General features: G+C 39.7%; 1 protein-coding gene across 3 annotated transcripts; it reads right to left on the reverse strand.

The window, feature by feature from the left end:
- Positions 1–3751: 3751 nt before the first annotated feature.
- Positions 3752–6662, reverse strand: hand2 (heart and neural crest derivatives expressed 2). Of its 3 annotated transcripts, none has more exons than XM_043704516.1 (3): positions 5869–6662; positions 5064–5653; positions 3752–3931 (listed from the first exon to the last, which is right to left on the reverse strand). In XM_043704516.1, the coding sequence occupies exons 2-3, from the start codon at positions 5601–5603 to the stop codon at positions 3833–3835; spliced, it is 639 nt and encodes a 212-aa protein (XP_043560451.1). In that variant the 5' UTR covers positions 5604–5653; positions 5869–6662; the 3' UTR covers positions 3752–3832. The 3 variants fall into 3 exon arrangements, with proteins under 3 accessions (XP_043560451.1, XP_043560446.1, XP_043560436.1); XM_043704511.1 differs by having other exon boundaries at positions 5761–6662; XM_043704501.1 differs by having other exon boundaries at positions 5064–6662.
- Positions 6663–26197: the final 19535 nt, after the last annotated feature.

The following is a 26197-nucleotide window of genomic DNA, read 5'->3' on the forward strand; positions in this document are numbered from 1 at the left end:
GATGATTTAAAACAGCAGAACACAACATTATTGGTATTTTATAAACTTAGTCATTGGGTGTGGGGCATATTCTAACCGGGCGTATTTTGGTTAAACGGGCAGACCCAGATGCATCTCCAGGTTTTTTTTTTAACAACTGTGCACCGTCCGCAGATCGTCCTCGTCCCTCTCGCTATCTCAGTGGTTGAGGTATAAATAGATACATCACTTTGTAGGGTCGAATGTTTGGGCTCTTAGCTGACTATAGTAGCAAGCTGGCGAATATGATCCACACAGAAAGCATTGCAAATTTCAACTCGAGTTTGTTCGACCGCCGCAACAATCAACAGGACCTTTCAGAATACATTTAAGAAAAATAGTAAGAAACAGAAGTGGACGATTGAATGCGTCTAGAAAGGCTTACATCCTCATATGATTTATCCGCCACTTGGACTCAAATAAGAGAATGGGAATTGTCTTCCTGCTTAAGTGTAAGGTACAATCTTTATTATATTCCATAATGATATTATTTAATTAAAGCACATTGGGAGACTACAATTGTCAATGTTTGACGTGGATGGATCAAATTGAAGCATCTTGAAGATTACAATGTTTTAGATATTCTCGGTCAAATCAAACGCCGAATTCTACGGTTGTCATAGTTAGTTGGAGGTCTGCACTATTGGAGCTGCAGAGAAGGATGAACGAGTTGAGGGTTATGTTGCTTTAAACAAGAGTTTAACAAACTGAATACAAACTTGACGAGCCCTTGAGTCTTTTCAGCCAGCGAACTGACTGGCGATTGGATAGGCTGAATAAAAACAAAAGGTTTGCAGAGTGCAAAAGGGCCGCCGACTCGACTAATTACATTATCGCCAACGCCAAACCCACATGTCGTATCGGGCCCATATCACTGACATTCCCGATGGCCCATCAATATAGCTCAGACCGTCTAACAGCACCATTTAGCTTTCAACGTCAAACTGGGCATTTGCTGTGGCTCCGGCTTGTCTACGAGCCAAAAGCACAGGGCTGTTTCAAAGAAGGCTGAATCCCCCTTAAACAAGGAGCTGGCCATTATATCAATCCCTCTGTATCTCATATATTCGCTGGCTAGTACACTATTAATCAGCAGATTCACCGACCTTGCTGTCAAGAATCCCACTGCTCTTTTGAAGAATATATTTGTCCCTCTTGGTAGCTATATCAGCCATCAGGAAATGGCTGGTGTTTATTTGTTCAGAGGCTTAATCATAATGTGTCGGCCTGGTGGCACCCAGGAACACCAGTGCTGTTTGAAAAGGGCTTCATCAAATAAACATCTGTACAGTGCAAGCTCTCATCTCCATTACTTTGTCCAGTGTCCTCTTCCGAAGTAAGAAAAAAGCACAGTATTTAATCTCTGGCGTGGCCCATCAGCAAGTGGGCATCTTTTATTCATGACTGGCAGCGGGAGAATGGTAAAGGCGACGGGACACATGAAATCGCATTGTTGTGCACCCTCAGTAAAACCGGGCAATATATTCTGAGTTCGCGTAATTGAGTTGATGGTGAAAACAGTCTGATTGTATGCAGGCAGCCGTTAGCTGCCTTTCACAATGAAATCCCTACAACAGTCCCCACAACTGGGCCACTTGCCTCCAGTTAAAAGACATATTCAACCGAGACCCTCGGAGACTTTTGGACAAGTAGGCACACATATCCGATAAGTGGATGAGTTAGAGCCATGCAGGGAGTGGAAGATGGCATCAAATTTCCCTTTGTAAGCAGCGGACAGGCTGCAACCACCAGCCGTATTAGTCACAAATGCACTTCTGTGTAAACACAGCCAACATAAAATATGACCCTTTGGGGGCACATCACTTTACCCCATCTACAACTAGTTTAGTTAACCCCGCAACCTTTGCCTTTGTAACCTATTTGCTCTGGCGTAAAGCTTCTCTTATCTTTTATGGGCAATTGCAGATATACCTACCCGCGCTGGCGTTTAAATTTTATAAAAATAGAGGATTGGGGGAGGGGGGTACAGTCATAGGGGGTAAACACCGGTACTTTTCATGAAGACGGTACGGTGAAATCTATTCAACACTGAAAACTTTCTGAAATACTCAATTGCACGATCGAATTTTTAAAAAGTCTTTAAGACCAACTTGCACCGCTCCAACCAGTTCTTGCTGCTGACTGTATCTGACACGTTAACACACACGATTTGCACAACGAAGTGGAATAATAGAGACAGCAAACGTATTTGCCACACCAGCCCGGCAAAGGTAAATCCCCCGCACACCTGGAAAACAACCGCCCTTCCTCATTTCCCCCCCTCCCCTCAAAAAAAAGTCCAGTGCCATTTTAACTGCGACAGTTTAAAGTCTAGACTGAAAAAAATCTTTCTCAAGCCCTCAAACACAGATGGAAGCCAGTGCAAGCAAACAATCGCATTTGACTGAGCAATGTTAAGCATTCCGCATCCCCCGCTTCTCATAAAAGTTCAAGTAAAAATATTTTTATATATGGAGGCTTAATGTTTTGGTTGGGTCCAGAGAACAGATTTCTCAATCTTTAAATCCTATCTGACTCGGCTGGCTTGCCGGTCGCCTGTTCTAATAAGACCAAATTTCCAATTAAATTCTCTATTAGTCCCATAGTCCTACACTTTATCAACATTGACTTTATTTTCAAAGGGAAAATAAGCTAAAATCCTATAGGGATTGTGCACGTTAATTAGAAAACATTTTTTTTATTTGGAGGGAGTTTAAAAATCCTATTGGGATCAGTTCACGTTCCTCAGACAAGAACGCTTACTCAGCGCCGGAGAATGTTTGGAAACCTTTACAAATCTGCTGTAATTAATGTGTTGGATGTCTGCCATTTGCGATTTAAAGTACCCCAAAAGAAATTGTAATTCCAGCAAAGTCACACACAGACACACATTAAACCTTGCAATTCGCGGCTCTCCTTCACGAAAAAAGCAAATATCTTAATTTGGGCTCAATTTTCTCCGGTACATTCAACGAAGCCATTTGTCTTTTTATATGTCCTCCCTCACCACCCTTTGAATTGATGGTAGAATCTAACCTGAATTTAATCTGTTTACGTCAGTAGACTGAGTCGAAATGATGCAAATGTATAAACCTAGGTATTTTTTGTTAAAAAAGGTGTTTTTTTTATTGACAATAATTACAACGTTTACATCTCGAATATTAATCTCCACTTGTTGAACGGAAGTGCACAAGTCAAACAATTACTGGGAAATTATGGAATGAAATACTGTCTGACCACAACACAATGCTATATACTGCACACTAATATGAGCAAACTGCACTTTGGCACTGCTACTCTTCGTCGGGGTGGGGAAGGGGGGGGGGGGGGGGGGGGGGAACCTTGAATATTTATATCCAACAAAGATGTACAAGCCACCCCGGGGGGGGGACCTTGAATATTTATATCCAACAAAGATGTACAAGGCACTCCCAAAGATACACTTCACATACATAATTCTTTATCAAGATTGTGTGTCTGTGCGTGCTATATTTTTCAACACTTTAAAAAAAAGGCAAAACCATTCACATCTACTATGAAACAATACAGCCCCTTACCCACTCGGCTTTTCTGTTCCGAATGTGAAATGTTTTCTCCCCCATCCACCGAGCCGTTCTCTCCCGCTCTCTCTGGATTGGGATAAATTGCACATAAATAAAAGAGTTGATTCGGATCAACAGAGAGCTCCTGTCGACGTGCGAAAGTTTGGGCGACGGGGCTGGTTTTCCGCTTCTTTTGGGGTGGGGTGGCGGGGAAGAAACAACCTCTGGAAAGTCTCGTCTACCCCCATCTTCCAAAGTTCACGTTCAAACTTTCACTGTTTGAGCTCCAGAGCCCAGACGTGTTGTGGCCAGCCGGTTCTTCCTTTAGTCTTTTTGTCACTGCTGCTGACTGTATTCTTCAGAACCTCATTCTGTCAAACCCCAGCAAAGCAAAATTATTTACGATTCGACCATCAGCCTCGTTGCAATTATTATATATGCCCCGTTGTAATTACTATATATAAAAAAAATACCCCAGAAAGCGTTTGCTAGCATTACTCGTTCCCAAAACTTCATTTTATTTTTATAACGTGGCTACTTCCAAGACAGTGCTGTTGCGGTTGGGGTGATTTGAACCATTTCTAAGGCACAATCTTTGAATTTTAGCTCACGTTTCTCCTGGTACACAACGGTTTGATGCCCCGATTGAGACGTGTGTACATTTTTTTCCCTCTCGCTCTCTCTCAGATAATATGTGTTTTTTTAGAAAACATTTCCACGTTTAGCCTGTGACCTTCGTAGATGCACCATATTCTTGAATGAGTTCGGCCCAGGTTATTAGCAGGAGCTTGTTTCTTTTGAAAATTAACATGCATTAAGGGAAGGGGAAGAGTTATTGCAAAGAGTGTATCAGGCTGGAGAAATTTCTGTTGCTTGAAATATTCTCTGCTAAACATTAAACTGCTAAAACGCGGACTGAGTTAAAGTGGGATTCACGGAGTGGGGTGGGTGGGGGCGAATATTCAAATGTCAAATCTTAATATTCAGGATTTTGTCCAAACATTTTGTTCTAGCCTGAGAAAGAAAAAACAAATACAAAGTAAGGACTGAAATTCTGGAAATTACAGTACCGAGATATAACTTGCTACCAATTTTGTTTTGCTGATTATCTGGAAGAAGTAACACCATTATACTCCAGTCTTTGGAGGACAATGCTCGAACTTTAGAGCAAAGTCCAATAACTGTAATTATTTCCTCCGGGTCTCTTGTCTGAAACAAAAACACCCCAAAATTCCGCTAGGTTCTACACGTACCATTAACTCTCGTTACAATTATCCTGAGCGCGCCTTTTTTGTAATTAAGTTCACCAAGTTAATAAAACTGAAGTAGTATTTAAAAAATCAAAAGTTTTCGATTAGAATTATTGGGAAAAAATGTGGGAGAAAGTTTTTTTAAAAAAAAGAATGCAATGCAACTTTAACCTGGGATGTGGAAGGCCTTTTAAGAGAAAGAAAGGGCTCTGCAAAAATAAATAAATAAAAGTGCAGTGTGAATCGTGCTTACCAGTTCCCGCTTCCTTTTCTCCTCCTTTACATCCACCTTCTTGATTTCCGCTTTGAAGGCCTCTGTCTCCCCATTCTGGTCATCTTTAGCCAAGAGGTCCATGAGGTAGGCAATGTAGCTGGTGGCCAAGCGCAGGGTCTTGATCTTGGAGAGTTTGGTATCGGCCGGCACGTTGGGGATACACTCGCGGAGCTCGGCGAAGGCGCTGTTGATGCTCTGAGTCCTGCGCCTCTCCTTGCGGTTGGCCGTTCCTCTGCGCTTGGTCGGCCGCCCTCCCACCACAGCCGCCGCAGCCGCCGCCGCCGAGACACCCCCGTACGTCGAGTGGTCGAGCCCCGCGCCGCCGTTGGCGTACTCGGGGCTATAGGACGGCGCCATTGTGTAGTCGGGGGGAGACATCTCGGCGTGACTGATGAGCCAGCCGTGGAAGTACGGGCTCTCTTCGTGACAGCGACTAGCGGCTGCAGCGGCGGCCGCAGCGGCGAAAGGATAACCATCGTGTACCACCGGATGATGAGGGAACCCTCCAACTAAACTCATCTTCCGCGTGTAAGGCGACTTCCCCCAGTCCTTTCTCCTTCTCTCTCCCTCTGCACAATTTGATGGAAAACAATTGAGGGAAAGACACGCACACAGACACACACACACATAGACAAGTGTGTAAAATATTTTGCAAGTATCTCTTTAGATATTTCACCTTTTTTTGTTTTGTTTTGTTTTTTCCTTTCGGCTCGTTATTGCCCAAACAAACAAGTTGCAAGTGAAGGATGCTTTAGGCTTTTAAATATCGCGGTGCTTTACTTACAGTCAACTTCCTCCATTGTGCAGCTTCTCTCCGGCTGGTTTGCTTGGCATTAAATAACTGTCACTGTGGAGGGGGAAAATAAAGTCTTCTTTTGAACAAAGCAAAAATAGTGATGGGCTCCAGTACCAAGAACCATCAAGATATGCACAACGCACAAAAATAAAGCAAGCAACAAAAAGTTTCCTCTTCAAATGGATTTGGAAAAAAAATGGTTCAGCCTTGGTCTCTGTCTCTCTCACACACATAAGCAGAAGCACAGACGAGAGAGAGAGAGAGGGAAAAAAAGATCCCCTAAAAATGATCATTAATCGTGCTCCAATATCTTCAGGATCTAGTCAGGACGAAGCTGACGAACAGCAGGATTCTCCGATCTCCATGTACAGCTACATCTTTAGAGCAGCCTGGGTTAATATATGTCGTCAGAGAGTTCAGTGACCAATGGAAATGCAAAAGGGGAGGATCCCAATCCCAGCATTAAAACTTCTCCTGCCTGTTTACCTTTCTAATTGCTCAGGCTCACTTTTGGATTGGCTTGCGATTTCTTTAGCATCATGAAATTAACAATGTGTAAAAAAAATCTCGTAAACAGAGATTGTTCGTATCCATCTTGAGAGATGTGCTCCTGGAACGATCGTTAAAAGATATATATTAATAAAAAGTTGAAGCCATCAATACAATGCTTGACGATACAACAAAAACCTGAAAGCAATATTAATGTGGCGACGCTCTAGGGTAAACCTAGATACTTTTCCATCTCGAACCTCTTTTCCGCCCAGTCACTGTATTTGTTAAAAGCAGAATAAAATCAGTTAAACAAACATACAAGTGTCCTGTTGCAAATACTGAGGGTTCTGGTGATAGGGCCTGATCGAATTCAACACAACACGAGTGACTGACCTGATGGAAGGAAGAGTAACGTTTAAAGAGGGGCATTTCACAACTGAGGAAGCACACGTTAAGGACAAAATCTCACGTCCTTCACTCAGAGCAATAAATACTGTGGTGGTAGAAATAAGGATTTTTTTTTTGTCTGAAAGAACAGCAAATAAGATTTTTCCTGGGGTTTATTTCAAACCAGGAAGCTGAACTAGACCTACAGTTTATCCTAAAAATTATTGCGTAGAAACAAAACTAACCAGAGTTAGATTAAGAAATGAATATTGGAGCAACAGATCTTGACAGTAAAATGTTTTCAATCTGAATAGAAAATACCTATTATGGAATAAATGCAAACCTCCAGCAGAGGATTCTGTCTCTGATTTTTCCTAATCTAATTTAAACGAGAGCAACACATTGACTGGAATCAGGGGAAAGGCATCGTGCAGAAAGATGAGAGGAGTTTGGAGAGTTCAGAGAGAGCGATCTAAAGGCTTCTTGCTTTATACCTGATGATTGTAATGTAGATTGGAAGTATCAGTTTATGTGGGCACTCTTATTACGAGTGACAAAATGAGACGGGGGGGGGGGGGGGGAGCTCCTTTCAGTCGTTTTGTTTCTGTGACAACAGTAAATAAAAATAAACTTGACAGCGCCTTGAAGTTTCCAGTGAGATTGAGTCAGGCTAACGTGAAACTTTGCATAACATTGTCACACAGATTTTAATCATGTCCTTTAACAGATACCTAAATTTCTACAAGGAATCGTCAGTTTAAATCACCAAGTTGCACTGATCAGCACTCGAGTGTCAAAAGCTGGTCCAACAAAGTAAGCGCTTGATCTTCTTTTCGCCTCTTTATTATAATCTTCATCTCAATTATCAGTAAATCTTGATCGCAAGGGACTGTTTGCCGTTTTTTTGGACTATTTTGTTCCCTTTCCCAAGCAAGGACAATTCACATAAACACTAAGCAACTGTGCAAGTGTCTCTTTCTAAAGCTGTATCTTGCACACTTGCTTTTTTAAAAAAAATCTATGTAGCTTTGAAAATAAAACATTCACCGCTTGCTAAACAAATGAAGTTTGCTTTCCATCTCATGCAATTCAATACAAAGTCTTTATTGAACAGTTTCAACAAGTGCAAGTAAATCCTCCTGGTGGTTTAACGCTTGTTCTGTTATAGAAGGTAGCAAAGAGGAAGCAACTGAATAATATGAAATATATTTCAGTTGAATGAGAAGTGGAACGCCACTTTCAGCCTTGCGTAGGGCGTGGGCTATCAAATCAAACGGAATGATCCATTTACAAAAGAAACAAAACAATTGTATGATTAAGTGCGTATTATTTTTTTAAAAGCCAATTATACTATCCCCAATCGTTCTGCAATCCCTCTACAATGTTTGGATTTGCAGTAAGCACATATCCTGCCAAGCACACTGCTCTGAATTAAATATTTTTGGTTGCATTGTATGTGGCAAACGGGCAGCGCGTGCAAAAATATCGTGCAACAATTACTCTACACAGAAAATATACCCACTGCAAATTACGCAGGACCATGGTCATGCAGGTATAATAGAATGACCCAATTGTTCGTGCAATTCTTATGGTTAATAAAAAAACCCTAAATACACCTTTGACTAAACAAACTGAAGTAATTCCAATTTTGCTTTTGAGCATACATTTCCTCTCACTAGAAATACTTGAGCCGCAAAAGATGTAATCCCGGACACATTCGAATGCACAAATGAATAAATTAAAAATAAAATCTGTAATACCTCTGTGCCTGCATTTGTACTAACGTGTCCTTTCAGTGAGTAACATTGGTACCATTTTCCAGCTCACACAATTTACACGCAATCTCACCATTTAACTCGTGCTAAAAGATTTCACTGGAAGAATAATCGCAATTGAACTGACCAACAACGAATTGAAGGAAATGGTCAATTGAGAAGGGAAGCGGGGAATCGAATGACTGTGAATAAATCTGTACTGGGCTAGACAATGTCCTTGTGGGGGTGCAACCTGGATCAGATCAATATGGGCAAAGACAAGGGGCAGGCGTGGGTTTAAACATTACCGGACCATCCACATACGGCGACAGTCACAGTCATTTACATTTTGCAATGTTTTACGGTGGAAAAAAAATATGAAAATACGTCTATGACAAATAAAAACCACATAAATTCAAATTGCATCTTCCCAGAATTGGAATAATTAAAAATATGGGGACAGTCTAGAGAAGAAACTCTGCGTCTACTACCCGCAAGATATATGTTGAATATAATATTTATAGAAATGCGTGGCAAAAATTAACGGATCCTGCTTCTGTATATAACACTATTAAACAGTTGGTGGCGAGAGAATGAAGACACTTTTAAAAGCTCAAAAGTGCATCCAATAAGGAAACATTGAATTTGTTTATTAGGATTGATACACACAAAATGAGGTTGTGTATAGGACCATGAGAAATACGTTCATTTCAGATATCGTTTCTGGCTAGATATATTATCTCCAATTTATGTTTATAAAATATTTTGTCGCCATGTCAAACTTATATGTATATGCTGCCTGCATATACATGAAAGAAGGCTATTTAACGCAGTTAAGTACATCCATTCTAATTATTATTTAGTTAACGCGATAATTGAAAGTTCGACCCGTTTGGGTCAATGTCACAAACAAGCCATTCAACATTTTAGAAAAAAAGACTCGATTCCATTCCAAAAATCCAGACGAGAGAAAGTCTGCTCTGAGTACAGTTCAGCTGAAAAACTTGGCCCATTTACTCCTTTTTCTGTTCCCTCTTCTTCATCAATTCTAAACAGATTTTGGACGAGGGTGTGGGTCAAATCCACACCCACATTTACAAAAGTCTAGGTGTGTGGAACGTGGCCGTAGAGAGATCTATGTACCGAAGTCTGTTTAGTGAGTGAACATTTGTTAGGCGAGGAAAAACAGCACGGCCTGTGTCTGTGTTGTGGGTGCATTCTTTATTGCTTCATATCTTGGCACGAGGAACTTACAGGAAAGGTGATAGTTCATATCGTTATATGCTTATTATATCGTTTAAATAACCATGTTCTTATTTTTATAAAATAGGAACGATTAGAGAGCAAATATCGAGCAGATTTGAGCAAAGTCGACACGAGAGCGATCTGCCTTTGTTGGCCCCACTAACATACACGCTATAAGTAACTGGCCCTTTAAAAGATGACAGGTATTTGCCAGTCTGTGAACGATTTGAGATGCGCTGCCGCCTCTTCTCGAGCGGTGGCGCAGTTCGATGCCAGGAGATTGCAAGCAAAATGCAGACAGGACAATATTAATTGCACTGTATCGTCCGATTGCTGGCTCCCTCTTCTATTAAATCCTCACATCTCGACAGTATTTTAACGTTTTGCTCTGTCTAATAACATATTAAAATGGTCACATTATCCATTTTTAAAAATGGTCATTGCTGGACAAATATTCTCTCTGGTTATTGCAAAATAGTTAAACCACCGGCGAAAGATGTGCAGATACATCCCTGAGAAATGAAAGGAACAATTTTCTTGCGGATATAGCCGCCTGATTGTGGTTATAGAAACGAGTGCAGTGTAAAAAAATCACAAATCCTAAATATGTAATTTATTAAAAAAATTTCTGCATACGATGAAAACATGAATGTATTTCTTCAGCTGGGAAGGAACTATACATTGCAAAAGTAGTCATAATTCATATTCAGGGTCGCAGTTTTCTATTTTAAACCAACTTGCATTCGAGCATGCACCGAATCGTTTGGAATTCGCTTTATCACAAATAACACCGTCTTTCGAAGTGCATTCGACACGAGTTTGATTTTCCATGCTTAACTTCTATATAAAAAGAAAACTGTCAACATTGTGAAAGCAGAACAGGGTCGAAAATCATAATATATTTGCATATGCCATTGCTTTGTTTGGCAGATGGACAATATCCAGTGAAGCTGAAATTAGTTTGACTTGTAGCAAACCTGCTTTTCTGCATACGTTGCTTTGCACATTTCTCAAACAATTGGACAGGAATCTGCTGAATATGTAAATACGAGTGAAATGTGAGTGGTATACTGATATGTTAGCAATACCCCGAATTAATTGATATACCCGAAGATCTAAATCATAGTCTTTGCAGGGGATTTTTATAAACCAACGCAAATATATTCGTATACACGGGTGCACATACATGCAGACACAAATACACAAAACGCATTTATATGCACACGCACATATACGCGTATATACACATATACATATATATACGTACAATATACATGCACACATACATATATGTAAACGCAAAATACTGTGGATATGCATACAAGGCTAGTGAAACCATATCTGTCTAAATATGGCTTGAAACAAGTCAGTTAGTAAATGCACAAGCAAACAACTTAACCAAAAGCAACACATTTACCCAATAATAAGGACGACCCAAAGTAAGGTTTATTAGCTTTTCCATTTTTTTTTACAAAATAATGTATATACATGTAATTCGCTTATTCAAGCTGAAGTTTCATTGCAGCAATCTGCTTATAACTCCCCACACAGCAAGAAGTGTCCGTGAAATAATGTTCAGTTGACGAATTTGCTTGGTAAATTGAAAGGCTCTGCATCAATTCAGATGCGATCTCTTCCATGCAATGAACTACGTTTTTAATTTTTTTAAGAAAAAAGACTCATAAATTGACCATCAACTGCGTCCAGTTTCTTTTTTTTTCAAATCTGCGGTAATTGGTTTCAAGAATAAAAAAAAGAAACGTTTGTTGTTTAAAGCTTAGCTTTAACAACGATTAAACTTTCCAATCACTGCCCCGATTTTGCATCTCCTTGTTTGTACTTTCAGACCAGATTGTAGCCTCTGTATCATGCTGATTCTAAAGTGTTAAAATGTTCTTCCTTTTTAACCTTCCATCCCATCCTTTCAATGGCAGTCTCCGGACAGGCTGAGACTCCAGGTAATTACGTGTAATCAGCGCGAAGGGTCACTTGGCCATTCTCTTATTACACACTCTTGTAGCTTTCTCTGATGTGCTTTCAAACTTTATTTTGCACAAACAAATAGAGAAAGGCAAGATATGGCTAGCCAGCTTTTCTGTAACAAAAGTGAATATTTTTAGCATAAAACCCAAACACTTAAACCGGAACGCAGAGAAAAACAAGTACCTTGTTATTCACTCGAATAGAAGGAGGGACGTTTAAACGTGTCACAGAAACATAATCCTTAAATAATTCAGGAATTTAATGAAAAAGGTCTTGCACTGGAATGTGCCAAGCGAAAAACAAAAATTCCCAAATAACAATCAAAGTCATTTTTGGTAACAAAAATATGTTCGCATTTATTCATTGCTGTGTACCACACAGTATTGGTGGTTTATGTTCACCATAAATGAGAGCAGGGAGACGAATTTCAAATTGCAAGCCGATTGCTGAGTTGGCAGTTTTGTTGATTTGCAATTTCACCCAAACTTGTTGATACCCCGCGTTTGTGTGTGTGTGTTTTTGTTGAAATTGATTTGTGAGTTTCACCCCGGGTTGTGAAACTATCAGAGTCGTTTTGCAGGCGAACCTTACGCGATGCTTGTTTCCGTCCAAGCTTCTTAATTTGCCTAAGCAGAATGTGCAAGCATAGGTTCAAGCTAAAAAGCACATTAACATTAACTGTGGCAATAAGATCCACAAAATTGCACATGAACAATTAGCCATCAAGTCTGGAGACTGGAGACTGGAGTGGCTGTGGGAAAGGTCTAAACAAATTTCCGAAAAGGGACTTTGAAAAACGGATCATTTGTACGCTCTCATCTTTGTTCAATGCTTTATGTTTACATAAATGCATTTCAACAGATATTATTTAATCAAAAGTGCAATCATATCTACAGATATATAAACATTAAAATGCTTATAATCATAGGTCTAATGATATATAAACATTACAGAAGCTTACAACGCGTTTTCACACGTACAATTACGTACAGCCTTTATAGATTGAAAGTATTAGTTGCTTATCTGATAGATAAGATTAGGTACTTAATATGAGCCCAAACGTTTTAATATTGAAATGAAACATCACTGAGCTCTAAGAATGGACAACACCAACAATAATGTAAAAGCGGCCGAGCAAAGTTCCATGTGGAAATACATTGCTGCAGTCTATTAAAGGCATCAGGAATTGCAGAGGCTAAATGGAAATGATTAATTTGCAACTTCTGTTTCCACGCTCTAAAAGATCAACGCCCCTTTGCCTGTCAAGAAGCTATTGGCAAATGCATCGAGATGTCTTTAATTCTGGCAGATACCACAGAAAATAGAGAATGAAATGGGAAATGAAAGCAATTCTTATTGATAACGATCCAGGAAACAACAGGGGGAGGATATTAGCAATTGGGGTCAGAATTTGTGAAATAAGCAGGAAAAATATAGAGATTGCTTAATTTAACGTACCTCCAATACAACGTCAGTGGAAAGTTATGCTTCAGAGTGGAATTTTAATGACTATTACTATATACCCATTGGGCAGACAAGGCACGTCATATATAAACTTAAATAGCGCACTATTGCGAACTCGTCAGAATGAGGCTGCTTCTGTTGCTTGTCATGTACAGGGATTAGAGTGTTTTGACATTTCATTGTAAGAGGTTTGAAATCACGTTACCGCGGGAGAGCTGTATTCCCACGATAATCGGAGATGTGAGTCAGTGTTCCTCCCTTCACCTCTCCGTCTCCTGGCTGGCCCGGTTTTAAAGGAGTCAGTCACCGCCCAGTCCTTCATCTGGGATTGAACACGAGCCACTCCTCTCCATCTCGCTTCGTGTGTATCTCTTCGTCCCCACCTTCCCCATCCCCAGACCCCAGCAGGAATTAAAAGCGAGATAATATTTTAAATAATAAACTACCAGAACCAATTCCCAGCCCAGGGGCATTCTGACTGCAGTTTTTTGCTGTTCTATATTTATGTTTGTGATGGTTACTGCATTGCCCAGGAACAGCATTCGTTTGCGAGATGGTTAATGAACCTTGTTTAATTATTCATTTATATCGCCTTTAATTAGGACACTAAAAAATGTATAGTGAAAGAAAACTCAATGTTCCATCGTTTGCAATTTAGCCATTCACATCATAGTTACACCTTGGAAGCTCTGGTAAGAGACGTCTTTGGTCGGAGCGATGCAGTAACAATGGTAATTGCAGTCATTGTCAGCTACTAAAATGGGCGCAGACAGCTGGCTTCACTGTACGCCAGGTAAAATACAAAAGCAAAATGCTGAAAATAAAGCAACAGATAAACAACCAAAAGAGAAAATGCTGGAAAATCTCAGGAAAATCTCAGTAGGTCTGGCAGCATCAGTAAGGAGGGAAAAGAGCTGACGTTTTGAGTCTAACTGACCCTTTGTCAAAGCATGCGGCCACCCAGGCCCATTCTGCAGAAAATAAAAACAATCGAATTATGGTTAGGATTCACTGTTGGATGCTTTAATTACGGTACCTTCAACAATGGTCTCTGAGCATTCGGTTTAATATTGGCTCATTCCTGATGAAGGGCTCCTGCCTGAAATGTCAATTTTCCTGCTCCTCGGATGCTGCCTGACCAGCTGTGCTTTTCCAGCACCACTCTAGTCTTGACTCTGATCTCCAGCATCTGCAGTCCTCACTTTCGCTTAATACTGGCGTGATTTGGGCTCAACGGCTTTCTCGTTTTAAGAACCGCATTCTCTATAATAGAAAACATCTAAATTGCTAATTGGTTTGATTATTCATTCTTGCGTTGTCACTTTAGAGTTGAATGGAATGAGATTCCCCCACAAATAGTTTGTACTTGGATGTTGCTGAAGACATGACACCAAAGCATTTGGCTTTGCACTCATCAGGACAAAGACAACAATGCCAACTTCCACAATTCCACACCAATTTATACAACAGGAGAAAAGGGCAATTAATGACTTAGCCTCCATAGCCTTATGTGGCAATGAGTTCCACAGATACCCTACCCTCTTGGTGAAGGAATTCCTCCTCTTCTCAGTGCTAAAATGTCATCCCTTCACTGTGAAGTTGTGTCCTCTGGACCTGGTCTCTCCCACTAGTGGAAACATCTTCTTCAAAAACTCTGATAAATAAAGAGTTAACCCATTTACCTATTCTCGATAAAACATTACCTTTATCACACAAATCAGCCAAGTGGCAGGTTGGGTCCCTTTTGAATTGAGGCAATTCAGTTTGGGAAGAATAATAGGAAGGTAGAGTACTGGGTCAATGGAAAGATTCTTAGTAGTGTGAATATGCAGAGGGATCTTGGAGTCCATGTACATAGATCTCTGAAAGTTGCCACCCATGTTGATAGTGCTGTTAAGAGGGCATACAGTTCGTTAGGTTTTATTTGTAGAGGGATTGAGTTCCGGAGCCGTAATGTCATGCTGCAACTATACAAAATGCTCGTGCAGCCACACTTGGAATATTGTGTACAGTTCTCGTTGCCCCATTACAGGAAGGGTGTGGAATCATTGGAAAAGGTGCAGAGGAGATTTACCAGAATGTTGTCTGGTCTGGAGGGAAGATCTTATGATGAAAGGCTGAGAAACTTGGATCTGTTCGAGTTAGAAAGAAAATGCTAATGCTGATAGAGACATACAAGATGATCAGAGAATTAGGGTAGATAGTGAAAATCTTTTACCTAGGATGAATCCGTCAGCTTGCATGAGGGGGCATAGCTACAAATTGAGGGGTGATAGATTTAAGACAGATGACAGAGGCAGGTTCTTTACTCAGTGAGTGGTAAGGGCGTGGAATGCTCTGCCTGCCAATATAGTTAACTCAGCCACATTAGGGAAATTTAAACAATCCTTGGATAAGCACGTGGATGATGATGGAATAGTGTAGGGGGATGGACTCAGATTAGTTCACAGGTTGGTGCAACATTGAAGACTGAAGGGACTGTTCTGTGCAGCATTGCTCTATGTTCTATGTTCTATGAATGCCCTCACCTTGGAGGTCTGAAAAACACCTCTTTCCTATCTTTATAGTCTTAAGTATAACAAATTGAGATATGCATACCTCAGTGACAAAGATGGCATAGTATTTTATCCTATCTACATATACCTCTATTCTTTCTCTCATAATCATTGGCTTCCTCGAGGATCAAAAATCAGTCTTGTCTAATCTTGAATATATTCAGTGGCACACCCTGGATTTAGCTCTGCAGAAGAAAATACCAAAGGCTAAAGATGCTCTGAGAGAACATGTGAACAAGGAACAGGAGTAGGCCATTCACCCCTCGAGCCTGCTGCTCCTCCATTCAATATCATCTTTGATTTTATTCTAACCCCAAATCTGCAACGCTGCACCCACCTGATAACCCTTCACCCCTTTCCTTACCAGAAGTTATCCACCTCTGCCTCAAAATACTAATGGACTTTCTTTTCCACAACTTTGCAAGAAAGAGAGTTCCAAAAGTTGACAATGCTCTGAGAGAAAAAAATCCTAAACTCTATTTTAAATGAGTGACCCCTGAACTTTAAATAGTGACACCCATTGCTAGATTCTCCCATAAGAAAAAATATCACCCCCACATCCATCCTGTCAGGACACCTTAGGATCTTATATGTTTCAATCAAGTTACGCCATTATTCTTTTAAACTCCAGCAGATACAACTATTGCCTGTCTAATCATTCTTATGAGATAACACTCTCATTCAAGGTATTAGTCTGATAATTTTTCTCTGAATTGCTTCCAAAGCATTTACATCCTTCCTTAAATGAAGCGATCAGTACTCTGCTCAGTTCTGCAGATATGATCTTATCAGTGCCCTGTGAACTGAAGTATAATCTCCTTACTGTTGTATCTGAGTCCCCTCGCGATAAGGTGGAAAATTCTATTAGTTTTTCTAATTACCCATGCTAACATTTTATTATTCATGTACAAAGACTCCAAGATCCCTCTGCATCTCAGAGCTCTGCTGTCTTTCACCATTTAACTAACCTGCTTTTAAAAAGTTCTTCCTGCCAAAGTGGGTACTTCACTTTTTCCCACATCACAGTCCATTTGCTATATCTTTGCCCATTTACTTAATCTATCTATATATTTTTGCAGCTTTCTTATATCCTTTCCTACCTATCTTCGTGTTGTCAGCAAATTTGGATATCATACATTCCATTCCGTCACCTAAATCACTTGGATAAATTGTAGACAATTGAGGTCTCAGAATTGAGTCATGTGATGTGACACTTGTTTCATCTAGCAAATCTGAAAAAGATCAATTTATGCCAACCTTCTGTGTCCCATTAACCAATAAATCTTCTATGTATGCTAATATGCTACCCCCAGGCCATGAGAATTTATTTTCTGCAATAACCTTTAATGTAGCACGTTATCAAATGCCTTCTGGAAATGTAAGTATGGTACATCCACTGTTCTCCTTTATCCACAGCATATGTTACCTTCTCAAATAATTCTAACAGATTGATGAAACATGAATTCCCTATCACAAAACCAAATGAACTCTGTCTAAATATCGTGAACTTAGGGAAGTGCCCTGCTATAATCTCTTTAACAATACCTGTTAATGCTTTCCCAATGGCAAAGATCAAGCTAAATGGCCTGTCGTTTCCTACTTTCTACCTCCTTCCCTTTTTGAATAGTACCTTAAGTTCCTTCAATCTCCAATCTAATGGGACTGTCCTCAGATCAAGGGAGTATTGAAACATAACTCGCATCCCCTCTATAATGAAGTCTGACGCAAAATACCTGTTCAATTCAGTTACTAATTCTCCATTTTCCATGATCAAATTTCTACTCTCACTTTCTGTTGAATGAATGGTAATTTGTTAACTCTCTTGTTTTTAAATATTTATAGAAACTCTTGCTTTCTTATGTATATCTAGCTAGCTTTCACTCAAACTCTAACTTTGGCCTCTTAATCAATATTTGGAGAGAATAAACGCCTCCTAATTTCCATCCTGAATGTGAGGCCCCTTGTATTGAAAATGCCCTCTAGTTGAAAGTTTTACATTTTGACAGGAGAAGCATCCTCTCAGCATCTGTCTTCTCAAGTCCCCTGAATCATATATGTTTCAACAGATTTGCTCGCATCCTTCTGAGCCTGCTCAACCTTTCATCATTAGTGTGACAATACTATGACTTTCTGAAAAAAAGGCTGACACTGAGGTGAAGAGTAGTCTGCTCAAAGCCAATAAAGCAAGTAGCTTGTGAGGCCTTGGGCTTTTATTTTTGTTAAAGTTGGACCAATAGAAGCAGCCTGAAAGGGTGGAATCAAGATCCCACAGAACCAGCATTTTTAGTTTTAACTCTCAGCAGTTGCCGGGTTCTTGAAGCTGAATGTGAAAGCTTTTATTCCTGTAGCTCTTATTCCTGTTACGGCGAAAAGCTGGTATTCTCTTCCTGATGCTAGAAGTGCATAAGAGACTATTGATTTTACTGGGTTTCCCTTTGCCAAGGGTGTGTTTATGGGATGTCACTGTATTGAAAAAGTTATTGTTTAGTAGCTAAGTAATCCATTATTTTGCTAAACTATTAAAATTTCTTCTTTTGTTGTCTTTTCACTGTCATGTGCCAATAAAGTGTGTTTTACTTCGAAACTGGTAGTTTGACCAATTGAATTGCATCCGGACTGCAACATCTGGCACCAGTCTTTAAAAGAAGAGAAAGCAATGGTCTAAGCTATCATCTTAATATTTTGATCTCGTCCATAACAAATTGTGAGCTCTAGTCAGGATCAAAATCTCTAATTCCCGGTTGGGTTTAAGATTATTAGATTCAAAGGCAGTGAGTGTTGGTGTTCTCTTTTCAGATATAGAATTTAATTCATTTAAATAGGGTCATCTTGTCTAGTAATGGTTCCTTCAGTCACCACGAGTTTTCTGGGGCTGGAAGACTTCACTGTGGGAGATTTACAGGAAATGAGTGAGGCAAAGCAGTTGAAATTAGCAAACAAGCTGAAGCTGGAGTTGCCTGTGTCTGTGAGGAATGAGGCGGTAATCACGCAGCATTTACAATTTCCAGGAATGCTATCAGAATCTTTGGAAATGTCTAAAATTCAATTGAAAATGAAACAGATTGAGTTAGAGGCAAAAGGAAAAGGAAGAGTAAAGGAAATGAAACAGTTTGAATTATAATTAAAACAGAATAAAAATAAAAGAAAAGGAAGTCTCTGGGAGAAGAAAGAAAGAAAGTTTTGAACTTCAGAGGTTGGAACTGAAAACTCTGACTTAAAATGGCAGAGGTAGAGTGAATCGTAGGAGTAAGGATGAGGACAGTGATTGAGAGCAATCTCTTCATAGTCAAACGCCTGGTGAGATCTGGTTAAATATGTCTAAGAATTGCTTCCGTTCAATTCATTTGAGAAAGTGGCTTAACAAATGCAATAGTTGGTGACCATGCAGGTTTTGTTGATCCACATAAAGTTGGTAGGTAGAGCTGGTGAGGTATTTGCATTGCTATCAGAGTAGGTACCTGGGGAATGTAGTGAAGTGAAAAAAGCCATCTTAAGTGCATATGAACTTGTTACCAGAGGTCCAGACAACATTTTAGGAATCTAAGGAGGGAACCTGGTCAAATGCAAATAGAGTTTGAAAGGATCAAACAAAGTAATTTTGGTAGGCGGATAAGGATATTGAAAATAAATCAAATATTTGATGCTTTTAGAGTGACGATTATTTTGGAGGAGTTCAAAAATTCACTTTCTGAAGTAGTGAGAGCTCATGTGCAAGAACAAAGAGCAGCAGAAATGGCAGATGATTATAAGTTGGTTCATAAATCAAAGTTTGGTTACTGACATTAATTTCAATCTGTGAGGGATAGAAATTAGGGAAAAGAGAAATCCTCAGGTTGTAAAGGAAAAGGACATCACATTGAAAATAGTAAAGTTAGTTCACCACAGGGTAAGAAGAAAAACCCATGAGGGGGAAAGAGAATTTAAAAAGCTGAGGTGTAACGAAATAGGCCACATACAGTCACAATGTTGGTGTTTTAGAAAAAGCTCTGGGAAGGTGGATGTGGAAAAACCAGACAGGCCTGTGAGTTTTGTTGAAGTGGTGAAGGAAGCTCACTGGAAGCTAAGAAGCTGTAAAAGAATGTAGAGCCTGCTCAGATGTTGGTTGACAAGAAAATGCCAGATCTCTTTAAAAAATGTACTTGTGTTGGTAAGGTTTACTCATGAATGCCAGGAGGAGTACATAAAGAAATTAAGGTTTTAAGAGATACGGTTGCAAGTCAATCTTTGATGGTAAGAGATGAGGAGAATGCAATTCAGAAGGAGTATTGCCAGAAAAAATAGTAATATGTGGAATTTGTGGTGAGAAGTGTTGCATTATTTGAAGTGAGGTTGGAGAGTCCAGTGAAAAATGGTGAAGTAGTGGTAGGAGTAATAAAGAAATACAATTTATCCTTCCTAATGCTATAGTTGGATCACAGGTGGGAGTGATGCCTACTGTGTTTGAAAAGCCAATGGAAAATCAGGCAACTGATGTTAAAGGAAGTGTATCCTGGGAATTTTTTCCTGACTGCATAGGAACAAGGTTACAAAGCCACAGGTTGAAGTTGTAGAAGAAATTAACGAATAAAGATAGGTGAGTTGCAGTTCAATTATTACAGACTAGATTACTTACAGTGTGGAAACAGGCCCTTCGGCCCAACAAGTCCACACCGACCCACCATAAACCGCAACCCACCCAGGCCCATTCCTCTACATTTACCCCTTCACCTAACACTACAGGCAATTTATCATGGCCAATTCACCTAACCTGCACATTTTTCTTTGGATTGTGGGAGGAAACCGGAGCACCGGGAGGAAACCCACGCAGACAATGTGCAAACTCCACACAGAGAGTCACCTGAGGTGGGAATTGAACGCGGGTCTCTGGTGCTGTGAGGCAGTAGTGCTAACCACTGTACCATCATGCTGCCCACTATGTTATACCTTATGGTTGAGAGAAAGAAAACAGAACAGGTAGAGGACAAAGTGGATATTTTTAGTTCAGAGAAATTAGCTGAATTACAACAGAAAGATAAAAAGCGAAGGCTGTTGTATCAAAAAAACAAACACACATGAGTCTAAGTGCATCCCAGAATATCTATCTTAAAGATGAAGTCATAATGAGAAATATTCAGATAAAAATGGGTAGAAGCTCATAAAGTTGTATTACCAGTGGTTTATGAGAAAGAGGTCTTGTGGATAGGACATGAATTACCAGTAGGAGGTAATTTGGGTCAAAGGAAAACTCAATCCAAAATACAAAAAAACAGTTTTACTGTCCTGGACTGCAAAACAATGTGGCTGAACTTTGCTGGCAATATTATATGTGTCAGGTAATTAGAAAACGTCAGACTGTGATAAACCAGCACCCTCTAAACCTATTCCTGCATTTGAGGAACCTTTTACAAGAGTCTAAATTGATTGCATTGGAGCCCTATCTAAAACAAAAAATGGGCATCAGTTTTTGTTGACAATAATGGATATGTCCACTATATTTCCAGAGACCATTCCATTCTGCAGTGTCACAGCTAATTGTATTGTAGAACAGTTACTCAAATGTTTTTATTAGATACAGACTAGGCACAGAAATAAAACTGGATTGGGGTCAAGTTAACTACGCAAACTCTTTGTAATTGTTAATTCCAGCAGTTGAAGCCACCCACTGAAATTCAAATTACCCCCCCACCCCACCCACGTACCTGCGGGGGATACGTTCCAAGACTTACCGCCGAAGCCTGAAACCACGGATAGGAGCAAACCCTTTCAGTTAAATGGGAAATTTACATTCCCAGCAGTCCCCTGGTCCCTGGTTCTAGAAGGTTCCCTATAATATGTTCTGGCTCTGTAGCAGCAATTTCCAATTCAAGTTGTTGGCTAAAGACAAGAAACAGGAATTAATCTGACAATGGGGTGATAGATCATATCAAATTTCCTTAGGGCAGGAAAAAATCAGGAATCAAGATAGATCTATTCCTTTTGCCTCCATGATTAAGTGTGTATTCTTCACACTTGACAAATAGGGCAGCTGTCAAAGTCACACACCACCCATACATCCAGGAATCAGAGGTTCTTGATTCTCAACTCCCACTAGGAGAAAAAGTTCTTTTCACTTCAGTCATGACCATCAAGAAGATGCATGCTAAGATAATGCTGGAAAGCCAGCTCTGCAATTACAGCTATATACTAATCTAATCTACATTTAAGTATTTGCATGTGTGCAAGTTTGCTTGTGGCAGTAAACGAATTACAAAATGTGATGTTTTTGATGGAGATTAAACCTTTTCTCATTGTTTCCTCGAACCTACCATAGTTTTGGACTTCTTAAGAATAAAACAATTCAAATCTATTGCGTATCATTCAGAATCACAGGGAGCATTAGAACAATGGCATCAAACCTTGAAGACCATGTTGATGGCTTATAGTCACGACTATCCAGGGGATTGGGGTAAAAGAATTCCATCAGTACTTTTTGCAATTAGGGATGTACCTAATGAATCAACTAAATTCAGTCTATTTGAGTCATTTTCAGACACGAGGTGAGAGGACCACTGAAACAAAATAAGGACAAATTGGTGAATCATAGTTCAGAGACCATATATTTGAACTATGGGTCACATGTTAAGAAAAGTAGCACAGCATGTGATGAAACAGAAAGCAGATAAGAAACAAAATTGTAGTTTTGCTGGAGGAGATAAAGTGTTAGTCTTACTACTAACGGTAGGTGAAACTTAAAAAAGCAAGCTTTAGTGGGTTTATCAAATCAAAAAGAAATTGAGTGAGGTGAATTATTTGAAAAGAATGCCAGATAGAAAGAAATTGCACAGAGTGCTTCATGTGAATATGCTTATAAGGCATTTTGATTGGGTAGGAATGCGAAAGAAGAATGTATTACTGGTTATAATACAGAGTGAATAACCAAGTTCAGAGGGTTCTGCATTGAACATTCCTCAAGTTAAATTGGACAATGAGGAAGTTCTTAAAAATTGCAAGTTATTGAGTTACCTTCCAGGGGAAAATCAAAATTATCTGAAAGAGTTATTACAATCATGTGGGGAGTTATTGGGGAATAAGTTGGGAAGTACTAATCTAATTATGCATGATCAGGATAAATGAAATGCTCTTCCAATTAAGCAACGTCCTTATAGACTTAACCCTTCAAAGTTGGCACAGGTTCAAAAATAGATTGACTGCATGCTCAAAGATGATCCAATTAAAGTGGGTTGTAGTGAATGGAGCTCACCCATAGTAATGGTGACAAAACCAGATGTTAAGGGATGATAATGCATGGACTATTGCAAAGTCAATGCAGTTACAAAATCTGATTCAGATCCTATTCCACATTTGGAAGACTGTATTGAGAAGATGGGAAATCAACTTATAATTCTGTGTTGAACTTACTTGGAGAATACCTTTATCCAAAATAATGAAGTAAATTTCAGCTTTTGCAATGCTGAGTGAACTATACCAGATTAAAGTAATACCATTCAGTATTGAAAATGTGCCAGCCACATTTCAAAGACTAACCAATACAGTCATTTTGGGATTACCAAATTGTGTGGTGAACATCAGTGATCTGGTGATTTTTAGTTACATATGGAAGGAACATTTGGGGCATCTATCAGAATTGTTCAATTATTCAATTGTTGCCTGACTTCTGGGGCTCGGCTTGGTGATAAATCTAATTAAGAACAAATTTGCAAAATCACATTCCTTGACCATGTCATTGAACATGGATAGATGGCTCCGTGGGATGTGAAAACTAAGGTTATTGGGAAGTTTCTCATACCACCGATGAAGGGGAAGGCACCACAATTCCTTGGACTGAATGGTTTTTTTGGGCGTTCATACCAAATTTTAGCAGGGTGGTTCCTCCAATGACTGATTGTTTTGAAGAAATGCAGAAAACTTCAGTGGATGGAGAAATGTCAGAAGGAATTTGATAGTCTGAAAACTGCATTAACCACACCTAAATAGGCAAAGCCATTCCAGGTAGCTATCAATGTGACTGGTGCAGGTGTCACTACTGTACTTTTGCGAGCAGATAATGAGAGATAGAAAGACCTATTGGGCATTGTTCTAGAAAATTGAACACTTATCAACAGAAGTATTCTACAATTGAGAAGGAGACCTTGAGTTTAATGTTGGCATTGCAACATTTCAATATTTATATTGCCACTAATGAATCTGAGACAACGATAATTACTGATCGTAACCCTTTGGAAAAAATATAAGGATAAAAATATGAGACGGTTCAGGTGGAGCTTATTATTGCAGCCATTCAATTTGAAAATGATACACGTGGCAGGGCAAGTGAACATAATTGCTGAAATGTTGTGACTTTGATGAAAGAAGATGGAGGCGTTTTGTGGCAGGAAAGCAATGGACAGAAATAGGCTATAATAACAAATGCTTGCATGCATAGAGTCAATGAAATGTGAATGTATTGTAGTGTACTAATAGTGTAAGGTTAAATGTTTTGAAAAATGAAACAAGTTTAAAGTGATGCCATCTGGTATATTGATTGTTCATTTTCATAAGGGTGGTGTGTCAATACTATGGCTTTAAGAGATGTATTTTCCCTTCTTTATTCTGAAGAAAGATTTAGACAGAATTGTGAGTAACATGCTCAAAGCCAGTATAGAAAACAATTTGTGAGGCTTTGGTTTTTAAAAAAAAAGTTGAAACAATAGAAGCAGCCTGAATTGGTGGGGCCAGGCTCCCACAGAGCTAGGATTTTTAGTTTTAGCTTCCTGTAGTTGCTGGGGTCTTGAAACTGAATGTGGAAGCTTTTATTCCTCTCTGTTACAGCTAAAAGCTGAGGTTCTCTTTCTGCTGTTTGAATTGCATGTTAAACAATTTATTTTAATGAATTTGCCTTTGCCAAGTGTGTGTTTATGGAACATCACTATATTGAAACAATTACTGTGTCGTACTTAAATAATCTATTATTCTGTTAACTTTTCCAATGGAGTTATGTTATTCCAATTTCAACTTTCTTTTGTTGTTTTTTTAGAGTCGTAGTCATAGAGATGTACAACATGGAAACAGACCCTTTGGTCCAACTTGTTCATGCCAACCAGATATAGCAACCCAATCTAGTCCCAGCTGCCAGAACCTGGCCTATATCCCTCCAAACCCTTCCTATTCATATACCCATTCAGATGCCTTTTAAATGTTGCAATTGTACTAGCCTCACCACTTCCTCTGGCAGCTCATTCTGTACACGTACCCCCTCTGCATGAAATAATTACCCCATGGGTCTCTTTTATATCTTTCCCCTCTCACCCTAAACTTATGCCCTTTAGTTCTGAACTTCCCCATCCCAGGGAAAAGACTTTGTCTATTTATCCTATCCATGCCCTTTCATGATTGTATGAATAAAGTATGTTTTGCTTCAAGACTATTTGTTTAATCAACAGAATTGCATCTGGAATGCAATACCTGGCCTTTAAAGTATGAAAATGTTGGCTCTAGGTGAGCTTAATATTTTGAGGGAGTTTGGTCTGGTCTGTAACATGAAACAAATCTCTTAATCTCAGCAATAAATATCACGATGGTTTTCTGAATTTGTTATCTTAGATTTGAGGGTAAATTCTACTCAGTGTTGTAGGTTTCTGCTGTGGATCTTCATGTGACTAAATCGACTGATTCTTGACTTGATCTATAAGGACACATGCAGTAAGATATCTGGTGAGGCAGTAGGATCCAAAGTAAGTAAAAACAAGCACTGCAGATGCTGGAAACCAGAGTCTAGGTTAGAGTGGTGCTGGAAAAGCACAGCAAGTCAGGCAGCATCCGAGGAGCAGGAAAATCGACATTTCAGGCAAAAGCCCTTCATCAGGAATAGGATCCGTATTGTGTGATTTGTTTCCACTCAATTCCTGCTGCCGCTTATCATTAAGGCATTTAGACTCAAAGCATGAAGTAGCTTGATGGACAAGTTACTCCCAATTTGAGCAATTTGTTACAAATTCCTCTCAGTTATTAAGGTCAATTGGACCACACTTCAAAGAGAGTTTTAGAACATCACTGAAGTCTTTTTCGCTGACACTTGACCAGTTGAGAGTTGGTGAACTTTATCACCTGCCCTCGACCTCTTCATTTCCAACTGCCGCCGGGACATTAACCGCCTCAACCTGTCGACCCCCCTCCCCCACTCCAACCTCTCACCCTCACAATGCGCAGCCATCCAATCCCTCTGCTCTAATCCCAACCTCACCATTAAGCCAGCGGATAAAGGGGCACAGTGGTAGTCTGGCGCACTGACCTCTACACCGCTGAAGCCAAACGCCAACTCGAGGACACCTCTTCCTACCGCCCCCTTGACCATGACCCCACTCCCCATCACCAAACCATCATCTCCCAGACCATACAGAACCTCATCACCTCAGGAGATCTCCCACCCACAGCTTCCAACCTCATAGTCCGGGAACCCCGCACTGCCCGGTTCTACCCCCT

The sequence above is a fragment of the Chiloscyllium plagiosum genome, chromosome 2 (assembly GCF_004010195.1).
Source record: "Chiloscyllium plagiosum isolate BGI_BamShark_2017 chromosome 2, ASM401019v2, whole genome shotgun sequence".
Classification (NCBI taxonomy): Eukaryota; Metazoa; Chordata; class Chondrichthyes; order Orectolobiformes; family Hemiscylliidae; genus Chiloscyllium; species Chiloscyllium plagiosum.

What these genes read in the sequence shown, in the direction of transcription:
- hand2 (XM_043704516.1), bottom strand. Translation starts at nt 5,603, where the DNA reads ATGAGTTTAGTTGGAGGGTTCCCTCATCATCCGGTGGTACACGATGGT. An exon ending in AGAAAAGGAAGCGGGAACTG is followed by an intron (nt 3,932 to 5,063) that starts GTAAGCACGATT and finishes GGGGTTTGACAG; the next exon opens with AATGAGGTTCTGAAGAATAC.